This window comes from Gouania willdenowi, assembly GCF_900634775.1.
Source record: "Gouania willdenowi chromosome 24 unlocalized genomic scaffold, fGouWil2.1 scaffold_320_arrow_ctg1, whole genome shotgun sequence".
Lineage (NCBI taxonomy): Eukaryota > Metazoa > Chordata > Actinopteri > Blenniiformes > Gobiesocidae > Gouania > Gouania willdenowi.
The window spans coordinates 4,398,830-4,411,313 of NW_021144848.1; the positions used below are offsets into that span (position 1 = coordinate 4,398,830).

The 12,484-nt window shown below is 42.2% G+C and overlaps 2 protein-coding genes across 3 annotated transcripts in view; one reads left to right on the forward strand and one right to left on the reverse strand.

The window, feature by feature from the left end:
* Positions 1-128: 128 nt before the first annotated feature.
* On the forward strand, positions 129-12,174 carry taf1b (TATA box binding protein (Tbp)-associated factor, RNA polymerase I, B). The gene is made up of 15 exons (XM_028440499.1): positions 129-264; positions 3,804-3,902; positions 3,980-4,067; positions 4,206-4,303; positions 4,545-4,631; positions 4,720-4,789; positions 4,845-4,998; positions 5,181-5,280; positions 6,715-6,862; positions 6,932-7,106; positions 8,819-8,850; positions 8,930-9,017; positions 9,077-9,147; positions 9,343-9,547; positions 11,879-12,174. Exons 1-15 carry the CDS (start codon positions 247-249, stop codon positions 12,114-12,116), a joined length of 1,671 nt encoding a protein of 556 aa, XP_028296300.1. The 5' UTR covers positions 129-246; the 3' UTR covers positions 12,117-12,174.
* The window catches only part of LOC114458184 (myosin-6-like), a 9,620-nt gene continuing 9,291 nt past the window's right edge, over positions 12,156-12,484 (reverse strand). For both annotated transcript variants that reach the window (XM_028440492.1, XM_028440493.1), the window contains exon 4: positions 12,156-12,318. In XM_028440492.1, the coding sequence (XP_028296293.1) occupies positions 12,311-12,318 (8 nt within the window). In that variant the 3' untranslated portion in view covers positions 12,156-12,310. The remainder of the gene's footprint in view (positions 12,319-12,484) is intronic.

Sequence of the window (12,484 nt, forward strand, 5' to 3'; positions counted from 1 at the left end):
ACATTTATGTCTTCATTCACTCATGTATTAATTATTAATCAGGTCAATGTGGTCGGATCAAAGAACTCATATGAGCTGCAGTTCTCGTTGTAGCCTGAGGGGGCAGCAAAGAACCAATCAGAGTATCTTTTAACCACAGAAGAAGAAAACTATGTCACGTGGTGCAGCTCTGAACGTTAAACTGTAACTTTTACTTTTTCTACATTTTTTTAGTTAAAACTTGCTTTACCTCCTACTCTGTTTGTCATGGACGAAGAAGAAACGGTAAGATGACGTCACTGCGTTCGTTAGTGCCTTGTGTTTGTTCATCTACGTATGAATAATATTACACATTTTACTAAGTATCTGTTTAACACTGTAAACTCAGTCTGTGCCACATATTGTAATAAAATGAATTAATCTTTAGACACTAATGTTATCTAATCAGTCACTAATTAATCAGTTCAATAATTATATTGTTACAGGCTGTTCGTAATATAATAAAGTTATGCACTGTCTATTGATACGGAAACGTATTAATAGCTCTGTTTTTTCACTGTGTTGGGATGTCTGAGTGTTATATGACTCAAGAATTATACCTTCCGCTGCTTTAAGTTCCAATTCCACTTTTGTCAAATACATTTTCTCATTTTAACATATTTAACACGCCAATTTCCACCTTTAAAAACACATGTATGAAAAAAATTAACATTTTAGGGTAATTCCTGGGTTAGGGTTAAAATAAAGATAGGTTTATGGCAGATGTCTGCAACCTGTGGTTCTGGGGCCTAATGTGGCCCTTTGACTCTTATACAATGGCTCCTTATAGCGTTAAAAAACTATTGAAATAAATAGTTATTTTTTACAGAGTTGATTAATGATTAATGACAAATATAATCATGATATAACAATTTATTAACCTAAAATAAATCACGTTGTACAATGACTCAGCACATTCCTACAACATCTACAGACCATCAACTTTCCTCCACCTGTGACTAACCTTAAGTTTTAAATCCCTGGTAAGAAACTAAACCAACAAAAACACTATTTCTGGAAGAAAATACAGATTTTAATTGTGTGGGAACAGATTCATTTAACCACCAATGTACAGGTTAAATATGTATGTTTTATGTGTGGCAAGAAATGAGTAATTATCATGTGTTGATCACATGATCATGTGTTATTATATTCATGTTACTTTTTATAGACTTTCATATACATTAACTATGAAAATCTTCTTTATAAACATTGTGTTCATGTAAACTGAGATGTGGAAGAATTTGAAGATAAAGATACTGTTTTATTTATTAATGTTATTTATTTTATTTTAAACTGTTTTTAAGTTTCCATTTACATGATCAATATAAATCAAATCAAACATTATTCTATATAATTATAACTGTATATAACGTAATACACTGTATTGTCTTCATAGAGAAGGTATTTATGGCTCCAGGAGGACTTTAATCCAGGTGAGATGAGGTTCAATGGTTCCTATAGAGTAAAGGTTACAGACCCCTGACCAGGGGAAGAGGGTTAGGCTTAGGGCTAAAATAAAAAGTTTAGCAGGGTAGCAAAAAAAAAAAAAAAAAGCTAAAATAAATCTAACGGTACTTTAAGTCACATGATGCACCTATCACGTCACCCTAACTTAAACTGGACAATGAGGGGTGCTGCGTATGATTAGACTGGCACGAGGTAACCATGTTTAACTAGTCCTCTGTGTACAGGCTGTGTTAGGTATCCATGGTTAACTAGTTTAACTAGTCCTCTGTGTACAGGCTGTGTTAGGTATCCATGGTTAACTAGTTTAACTAGTCCTCTGTGTACAGGCTGTGTTAGGTATCCATGGTTAACTAGTTTAACTAGTCCTCTGTGTACAGGCTGTGTTAGGTATCCATGGTTAACTAGTTTAACTAGTCCTCTGTGTACAGGCTGGGTAAGGTATCCATGGTTAACTAGTTTAACTAGTCCTCTGTGTACAGGCTGGGTAAGGTATCCATGGTTAACTAGTTTAACTAGTCCTCTGTGTACAGGCTGTGTTAGGTATCCATGGTTAACTAGTTTAACTAGTCCTCTATGTACAGGCTGGGTTAGGTATCCATGGTTAACTAGTTTAACTAGTCCTCTGTGTACAGGCTGTGTTAGGTATCCATGGTTAACTAGTTTAACTAGTCCTCTGTGTACAGGCTGGGTTAGGTATCCATGGTTAACTAGTTTAACTAGTCCTCTGTGTACAGGCTGGGTAAGGTATCCATGGTTAACTAGTTTAACTAGTCCTCTGTGTACAGGCTGTGTTAGGTATCCATGGTTAACTAGTTTAACTAGTCCTCTGTGTACAGGCTGTATTAGGTATCCATGGTTAACTAGTTTAACTAGTCCTCTGTGTACAGGCTGGGTAAGGTATCCATGGTTAACTAGTTTAACTAGTCCTCTGTGTACAGGCTGGGTAAGGTATCCATGGTTAACTAGTTTAACTAGTCCTCTGTGTACAGGCTGGGTAAGGTATCCATGGTTAACTAGTTTAACTAGTCCTCTGTGTACAGGCTGGGTAAGGTATCCATGGTTAACTAGTTTAACTAGTCCTCTGTGTACAGGCTGTGTTAGGTATCCATGGTTAACTAGTTTAACTAGTCCTCTGTGTACAGGCTGGGTTAGGTATCCATGGTTAACTAGTTTAACTAGTCCTCTGTGTACAGGCTGGGTAAGGTATCCATGGTTAACTAGTTTAACTAGTCCTCTGTGTACAGGCTGGGTAAGGTATCCATGGTTAACTAGTTTAACTAGTCCTCTGTGTACAGGCTGGGTAAGGTATCCATGGTTAACTAGTTTAACTAGTCCTCTGTGTACAGGCTGGGTAAGGTATCCATGGTTAACTAGTTTAACTAGTCCTCTGTGTACAGGCTGTGTTAGGTATCCATGGTTAACTAGTTTAACTAGTCCTCTGTGTACAGGCTGTATTAGGTATCCATGGTTAACTAGTTTAACTAGTCCTCTGTGTACAGGCTGGGTAAGGTATCCATGGTTAACTAGTTTAACTAGTCCTCTGTGTACAGGCTGGGTAAGGTATCCATGGTTAACTAGTTTAACTAGTCCTCTGTGTACAGGCTGTGTTAGGTATCCATGGTTAACTAGTTTAACTAGTCCTCTATGTACAGGCTGGGTTAGGTATCCATGGTTAACTAGTTTAACTAGTCCTCTGTGTACAGGCTGTGTTAGGTATCCATGGTTAACTAGTTTAACTAGTCCTCTGTGTACAGGCTGGGTTAGGTATCCATGGTTAACTAGTTTAACTAGTCCTCTGTGTACAGGCTGGGTAAGGTATCCATGGTTAACTAGTTTAACTAGTCCTCTGTGTACAGGCTGGGTAAGGTATCCATGGTTAACTAGTTTAACTAGTCCTCTGTGTACAGGCTGGGTAAGGTATCCATGGTTAACTAGTTTAACTAGTCCTCTGTGTACAGGCTGGGTTAGGTATCCATGGTTAACTAGTTTAACTAGTCCTCTGTGTACAGGCTGTGTTAGGTATCCATGGTTAACTAGTTTAACTAGTCCTCTGTGTACAGGCTGTATTAGGTATCCATGGTTAACTAGTTTAACTAGTCCTCTGTGTACAGGCTGGGTAAGGTATCCATGGTTAACTAGTTTAACTAGTCCTCTGTGTACAGGCTGGGTAAGGTATCCATGGTTAACTAGTTTAACTAGTCCTCTGTGTACAGGCTGGGTAAGGTATCCATGGTTAACTAGTTTAACTAGTCCTCTGTGTACAGGCTGTATTAGGTATCCATGGTTAACTAGTTTAACTAGTCCTCTGTGTACAGGCTGGGTTCTCAGAGCCCTGCTCCCAGTGCTCAGAGGTGAACTGGAGGATCTCAGATGAAGGACGGTTCTACTGCCACTCTTGTCACACTGCCATAGAGGTAAAAAAACAACTACACAGCCGTCACCGTGGGAACGGGAACCGTTACCATGGTAACTGTCCGTGTTATGTGTGCAGAGAACGAGGGACGTGGTGGACCTGGACTTCAGTCAGGGCTCCAGCAGGATCAGCAACGTGAGCCGAGGGCCCCGGACCAAGAAACAAGGTTGATCACTTTTATTATCACTGATTAGATCAGTTATTATCACTTATTAACTGTGTGTGTGTGTGTGTGTGTGTGTGTGTGTGTGTGTGTGTGTGTGTGTGTGTGTGTGTGTGTGTGTGTGTGTGTGTGTGTGTGCAGATCATGGTGTCTCCTGGTCATGGTGTGAAGGGTTCCAGTTCATCCTACAGCAACAAGCAGAGGCTCTGATTAGACTGGGAGTGACATCAGACTTCAGGGTGATGATGATGATGATGATGGTGATGATGATGGTGATGATGGTGGTGATGGTGATGGTGATGATGATGATGATGGTGATGATGATGATGATGATGATGGTGATGGTGATGATGATGATGATGGTGATGATGATGATGATGATGATGGTGGTGGTGATGGTGGTGATGATGATGATGATGATGATGGTGATGATGGTGGTGATGATGATGATGATGATGGTGAACTCTGACCTCTCCTCAGGACTCCACCCTATGGCCTCTGTGGACCCTCTACCTACAGAGGAGTGGTCAGGCATTCAACGACGCTCCCTCCAGGCCGTCCAATCAGGTAGATCTGTAGAGTGTTCCCATCCAATCACACGTATCCATTGTTTATCTCATGTGTATTTTTTGTGTTTGCTGTGTAATGACATCAGGGGGCGAAGTCAGACTCTGATGGCGAGGAGGCGTGTCAGTTTTACAGTGTGGGCGGGTCCTCTGTGCCAGGTAGGCGTCAGTCCCCCGCTCTGTGGTCATGTGACTGACATGGTGCCTTCCTCAGAGAGTGGCTGTGATTGGTCGGACTGGTCCGGTAGCTTCTCCCCCTGGCGGAGGCGGAGTCACAGTGAGGTGATGACGATGTGTAAGACACTGGCTCTGATCCATGTGTGTGTGCTGTGGAACAGAGAGTGTGTGACGCTCAGCCACCTGCTCAAGTACAGTACTTAGTTACTTTAGTTACTTTAGCTCAGGTAGAGTAAAATACTCAGTGTGTGTGTGTGTGTGTGCGTGTGCGTGTGCGTGTGTGCGTGCGCGCGTGTGCGTGTGCGTGTGTGTGTGCGTGCGTGCGTGCGTGTGTGTGTGTGTGTGTGCGTGTGTGTGTGTGTGTGAGTGACAGGTTGGTCAGAGGAGGTCACGTCCCGTTCCTCAGAGCCTCAGAACTTCTTCCTGATCGGATGAAGTTTGTTGGTAAAAAAGCTCTGATGTTCAACGTCAAGGTCAGAACCTTATTGATCAGCAAGTTATTGATTCGTCCCTAACCCCGATTGGTTGTCCTGTCTCTAAAATTATTGGTTGTTCTGTCTCGATCATGATTGATTGGTTGTCCTGTCTTGAACTTGACTGGTGGTCCTGTTTTTAACATAATTTGTTTTCCTGTCTCTAACCTGATTGCTTGTCCTGTCTCTAACCTGATTAACTGTCCTGTATCTAACCTGATTAACTGTCCTGTCTCTAACCTGATTGCTTGTCCTGTCTCTAACCTGATTAACTCTCCTGTCTCTAACCTGATTAACTCTCCTGTCTCTAACCTGATTGCTTGTCCTGTCTCTAACCTGATTAACTGTCCTGTCTCTAACCTGATTAACTGTCCTGTCTCTAACCTGATTAACTGTCCTGTCTCTAACCTGATTAACTGTCCTGTCTCTAACCTGATTAACTGTCCTGTCTCTAACCTGATTAACTGTCCTGTCTCTAACCTGATTAACTGTCCTGTCTCTAACCTGATTAACTGTCCTGTCTCTAACCTGATTAACTGTCCTGTCTCTAACCTGATTGCTTGTCCTGTCTCTAACCTGATTAACTGTCCTGTCTCTAACCTGATTAACTGTCCTGTCTCTAACCTGATTAACTGTCCTGTCTCTAACCTGATTAACTGTCCTGTCTCTAACCTGATTAACTGTCCTGTCTCTAACCTGATTGCTTGTCCTGTCTCTAACCTGATTAACTGTCCTGTCTCTAACCTGATTAACTGTCCTGTCTCTAACCTGATTAACTCTCCTGTCTCTAACCTGATTACTGTCCTGTCTACCTGATTAACTCCTGTCTCTAACCTGATTAACTGTCCTGTCTCTAACCTGATTAACTGTCCTGTCTCTAACCTGATTAACTGTCCTGTCTCTAACCTGATTAACTGTCCTGTCTCTAACCTGATTGCTGTCCTGTCTCTAACCTGATTAACTGTCCTGTCTCTAACCTGATTAACTGTCCTGTCTCTAACCTGATTAACTGTCCTGTCTCTAACCTGATTAACTGTCCTGTCTCTAACCTGATTAACTGTCCTGTCTCTAACCTGATTAACTGTCCTGTCTCTAACCTGATTAACTGTCCTGTCTCTAACCTGATTGCTTGTCCTGTCTCTAACCTGATTAACTGTCCTGTCTCTAACCTGATTGCTTGTCCTGTCTCTAACCTGATTAACTGTCCTGTCTCTAACCTGATTGCTTGTCCTGTCTCTAACCTGATTAACTGTCCTGTCTCTAACCTGATTAACTGTCCTGTCTCTAACCTGATTAACTGTCCTGTCTCTAACCTGATTAACTGTCCTGTCTCTAACCTGATTAACTGTCCTGTCTCTAACCTGATTAACTGTCCTGTCTCTAACCTGATTAACTGTCCTGTCTCTAACCTGATTGCTTGTCCTGTCTTTGCAGAGCTTTCCTTCTCACCGCTCCGTTCTTCTAGATGCTCAACACCTTGTTCACTTCCTGCAGCTTCCTGTCTTTCCTCCAATCAGCAGAGAGCACCCGCTGCACTTGATGACGCTGACGTTGTGTTACCTGATGGACGCCAACCTGCCTGGTAGTCTCTGATTGGATGGAAACTGGTGGTGGGCGGAGTCTATGAATTACTTCATGGAATGTGTTTCAGACCAGCTCCACCAATGGGTGTGCAGAGTGGAGGACCTGTCACAGCAAGGCTCCGCCTCCAGTACCCTCAAAGACAAAGGCTCCGCCCCCTTCCCCCCACCCTACGACCTGCAGGCCGCCGCCCTCATCATCGTCACCATGAAGCTGCTGTTTGGATTGGACGACCACACAGAGTGGTACTAATACACACATCAGTACACACAGTGTGTACTAATACACACATCAGTACACACCGTGTGTACTAATACACACATCAGTACACAGAGTGTGTACTAATACACACATCAGTACACAGTGTGTACTAATACACACATCAGTACACACAGTGTGTACTAATACACACGTCAGTACACAGAGTGTGTACTAATACACACATCAGTACACAGAGTGTGTACTAATACACACGTCAGTACACACAGTGTGTACTAATCCATCTCAGTTTACATGAACACAATGTTTATAAAGTAGATTTTTATAGTTAATGTATATGAAAGTCTATAAAAAGTAACATGAATATAATAACACATGATCATTACCAGGGATTTAAAACTTAAGGTTAGTCACAGGTGGAGGAAAGTTGATGGTCTGTAGATGTTGTAGGAATGTGCTGAGTCATTGTACAACTTGATTTATTTTAGCTTAATAAATTGTTATATCATGATTATATTTGTCATTAATCATTAATCGACTCTGTAAAAAATAACTATTTATTTCAATAGTTTTTTAAAGCTACAGGGAGCCATTGTATAAGAGTCAAAGGGCCACATTAGGCCCCAGAACCACAGGTTGCAGACCCCTGCTCTGGTAGAACCACAGCTGAACATCTGTCCTGGTATCATAGTCCATCAGTTCTGGTCCCTCCATGATGGTTCTGATGAGCTCCTCCTCTGTGGTGTAGAATGTGTATGCGCTGTACGCTCTACGTTCTGTCACTATGCTCAGTGAGCTCAGCGCTCTCTACCCCGTCTCAACCCTAACCCACCCCCCGATCGTCCGCTCGTCACACCCCCCCATGCGCTCTGTTGCTCCGCGTGCCTGGACGCCTGTTCCCAGTGTGTGTTTGTCCCAGTGTCCTTGAACGCAGCACGGACCGTGTCTCTCCCCAGTGTTGATGACTCAGCAGCGTGTAGCGTCCATGTCAGACCCTGATTCACAGGAGGATGACTCAACAGGACCAGGACGTTTCCTCCTTTTGGATTTTAAGTCACACTCACAGATTGAACCAATTTGGTCACAGTCTGGAGCCCTGGATATGAGAGTGTGACACAGCGCTGCTCAGACCTACTGGATGATGGTCTGTAGATCATCTACAAATAATACAGACTGATTGACAGACTGTGTAGATGTATTAACTCAGATCAATAGGATGGTTTCTGTCCTAATCTGACTATTTTTCATGGACTGATCAGAGCAAAGATGGAGAACCTGATGGAGAACCCACATTAGATGACAGAGAAAATATCATCAGGTTTTGGAGTTGTTTAAAAAGTAAAAAAAAACAAAAATTGTTCCTTTAGTTTTATACATTATTAAATGTTTGTGTAACAGACAGAAGTCCATCTGCTTCTAATTTAACTTCCTCACAGATGCACTGACGTGTCCACATTAAAGGAGCAAAACGCTCATTTAAATAGGGGTGGTCTGCACCAGTTCTGCTCTGCACTAATGATTGCTGCAATCTTCGTGAATTCATGTGTCACTAAAGGATTTATGGAAGTAACTGGTTTACCACCCTTTATTTCAGAGCTTAGTGTGTGTGTGTGTGTGTGTGTGTGTGTGTGTGTGTGTGTGTGTGTGTGTGTGTGTGTGTGTGTGTGTGTGTGTGCGCGTGTGCGTGTGTGTGTGTGTGTGTGCTGGTCCTGAAGGTTAACAGTTGTGTCTGTTTCAGGGATTTGTCCAACAACCTTGAGGACCAATCAGGTGTGTCTCCTGTCCTGTCTGAACAATGGCCCTGCCCCCTAACCAGTGTAATAACTCTCTCTGTGATGTCATTGGTCAGCTGACGTCTTCAGTCTGCGTCGCTGGTATCGGATCGTTCACTGCGCTCTGCTACGAGCTCAGAACAGAGAGGAGGAGCTTACAGCTAGGTGAGTCAGCACCATGACATCACTGACACCTGACACAGAGCTCTTCTTCTCCTTCGCAGGAGACACTGGAAACCAACGGTTCCCATGGCACGGACTGACAAAGAGCGCCACCTGGTGCTGAAAAGGAAGAGTGAGTCATCATCATCATCATCATCATCATCTGAAAAAAACAGTCTGAGACGTGTGTGTGTGCGTGTGTGTGTGTGTGTGTGTGTGTGTGTGTGCGTGTGTGTGTGTGCGTGTGTGTGTGCGTGTGCGTGTGCGTGTGTGTGTGTGCGTGTGTGTGTGCGTGTGTGTGTGCGTGTGCGTGTGTGTGTGTGTGTAGGGATCAGTGAGCAGGTTCAGAGTTGTTTCCACAGACTTTCGTCTCCTCCGTGTAACCTTGTGACCTCTGATGGTCCTTCCATCTTCTCCTTCTGTTGGGGAGACGGGGCTTCATCTGATGGTCCCAGTCTGCACCATCAGACACTGACACACACACACACACACCCCGTCTACTGGCACCGCCCACTGCAGCCCTGCAACGTCCGGTACGTCTTTATCACTGCCTGATCCTTTAGATCCTTTACATCCTTTATCCTTTACATTTAGATCATTTACATTATTTAGATCATTAAGATCATTTACATCCTTTATTAATGATGTCACGATCCAATCATGTGATCATAAATCAGGCCCAATCACGTGGTTTCAGACTCGATCGGAATTGAACGTTATCTCCTGATCTAGATTCTGATCATTATAGGGGTGGGAAGTACACCGGTTCATACCAAATACCGCTATATATTTTCGTTATGATATAAGTTTTTATTATACCACCGTACCGGTATATTGATTACACAACCTTCAGAATGCTACGCTAATAACGACGTCAACGTATCAAACGTGCATTAAATACGGCCTGGCTGTCCACACTGCAGTCACATGTCAAAAGATGGGATACGTATCAGACTTAGGACTACATGTCTACGTGATCTGGGTCGCATTTGAAAAAATCAGATTTGAGTTGTTCTGACTGCCATAAAAAGATCAGATACAGTTTACTGGCGGGGGGCCTTGGGGTAGGGGTCGGTGGCGGGATTCGCTGGGTGCTCGGCTGCTTGGGGCTTCCTCGGATGTGTGTGTGGGGGGCGGTGGCTGCCTCTCCCCCTGGGATCTCGGGGGACGTCTGGGGGGTTGCTCGGCCGTGGGGTGTGGCCTGGGGCTCCCTGGCCCCCGCTCTTTCTGCTGGCCTGGCTGCATCTGCGGGCCTGGGGCAGTTCCTGGTAGTAGTGGTTTTTGCACATATACTGGTATACGATGCACTGGCACGCCTTGGGATGTGGGATAAAACTCATACTGAGCTTAACTTTAGACACGTTAATCCCAAATACCTGCTTTATGTACTACCATTCATTTATTCCCTCTGTTCACAGCCACCACCATTATAGCTAAGCTTCACACTTGTCACTATACTGGCTGGATTACACAACATTAATAAGCACAATATATTCTACAACTTCACATCTCACCCTCACTGTAAAACAATCTATTCTTCCCACCCTTTCTATTTCCTATCTTGAGTCTCTCCTCCCTGCTCCCTTTCCCCTCCCCCTCCACCTCGGTGTAACACTGCTCTCCCTTTTTATATCCTCCCTCTAATAAAAGATTTATTGCCCTTCCTTAGGGAGGGCTGGTGATGGTCACAATTAAGCAATAAAATAAATCAATTTATTTTATTGCAATAACAAAATATGCATTGCTGTCTCATAATGATTGCACTTCCTGTAGTGTTGACCTTTGACACCATGTGCAGACAAGGGAAAAAAAAATAGAAAAATATTTTTTAATAGTACACATGTAAATATATACTATAAACATTTTTGTGGCGTTTTTAATTAATTTAAAAAAGACAAAAAGTAAAACCCATCTAGAGACGAGCGTTGTGTTGTAGGGTAACAGCTCCCCCTGGTGGTACAAATACTTCATGTAGTGATGTGTAATTACACAACCTGCAGCATCACATTAAATAGATGTTTATGTATTAATTGAAGAGTTTTTAAAGCTTTGTTATTTTCTGAGCTCTTGATGAAGTCATAGTATTTACATTTTGAAATAAAATGCTTGGGAAATTGGTTTTAAGGCAGAATAAATAAAAGCTTAATAAGAAACATTGTATCTCTGTAAATAAAAATGCATAATCCATATCTGCAGCTAACACCAAAGATAGACTATTATTATTATTATTGTAAATTGATGTAAATAGAGTAGTAAAAAAAGATAGATAACATTATTTTAACAAATAATCATTTACATTAACAAAATATACAAAAACGGATCAAAACACAATATACAACATTGACAATCAAAAAACAGACGGAAAATAAAATAAAAAACAAATCAGAATTCACTCAAAACATAAATTTCCAAGAATTTAGGAAATTTTGGCAGCAGATTTAGATGCACAAAAGAATTCTAATTAAATATTATTTTAACTCGTTCAAAAAAGTGACAAACACAGCTACATTTTTAATATACAGTATATATATATATATATATCTACACAGTATATCTGCATTAATAATAAAAAGCCAAAATTGAAATAGGGTTGTACAAAACAAACTTGGCTTTTATCTTTATTTTTAAACCAAACCTAATACAGTATAACCAAACTAAAGGGACAGAAAATCTAATTTTAATTTGCTTACGTTGTCACTGTCGCCATGGTAAACATCAAGTTGTCAAATAGTGCACGACCTACTGTAAAATAGTACGAGCGGATGTTTTTGTGCATACGTTGAAATGATTTGGCACTGAAAGTCTTTATCAACAGCATCAGCAACGCCATCAGACCGACTCACTGTGTGTTTGTGTGTGTGCAGGCGGTGCACAGGCGGCCACTTCCTGTCTGATGAGGCGTCCCTCCCCCGCTCCTTCCTTTGGCTGCTGCAGCTCTTCTCCTTTCTGCTCCGTGTTTCCACAGCTGAACTACACCAGGAGACGCTGAAGCTGGAGAGACGAGTGTTCGGCTGTAGGACGCCCAGCCAGGGCGGGACAGACGCCCTCCAGGAACCACAGAGGAAGAAGAAGGTCATCGACCTTCACAATAAATCACTTTGACTCTGTTTGTGCCCCTCTCAGATACACCCTTTTCAAAATAAAAGCTAGACGAACATTATTGTGACAGATTTATTGTTTATTGTTTGATACAGAGTGACCCTCAGGCTTTTATTGTGAAAGGAAGTTTAATCTTTAATCACATTTTGTTGGTTTTGAGTTCTCTGCAGAACTTCCTGTTTGACGTCAGGAGGATGTCAGGACTCTGCAGACAGAAACACAATAAGAATTAATCCAGTTTAACTGTAGATACAGTTAGGTAAAGTCAGAGTTAGCATTAACTCGCTCTAACCTACGGGTTAGGTAAAGTCAGAGTTAGCATTAACTCGCTCTAACCTACGGGTTAGATAAAGTCAGAGTTAGCATTAACT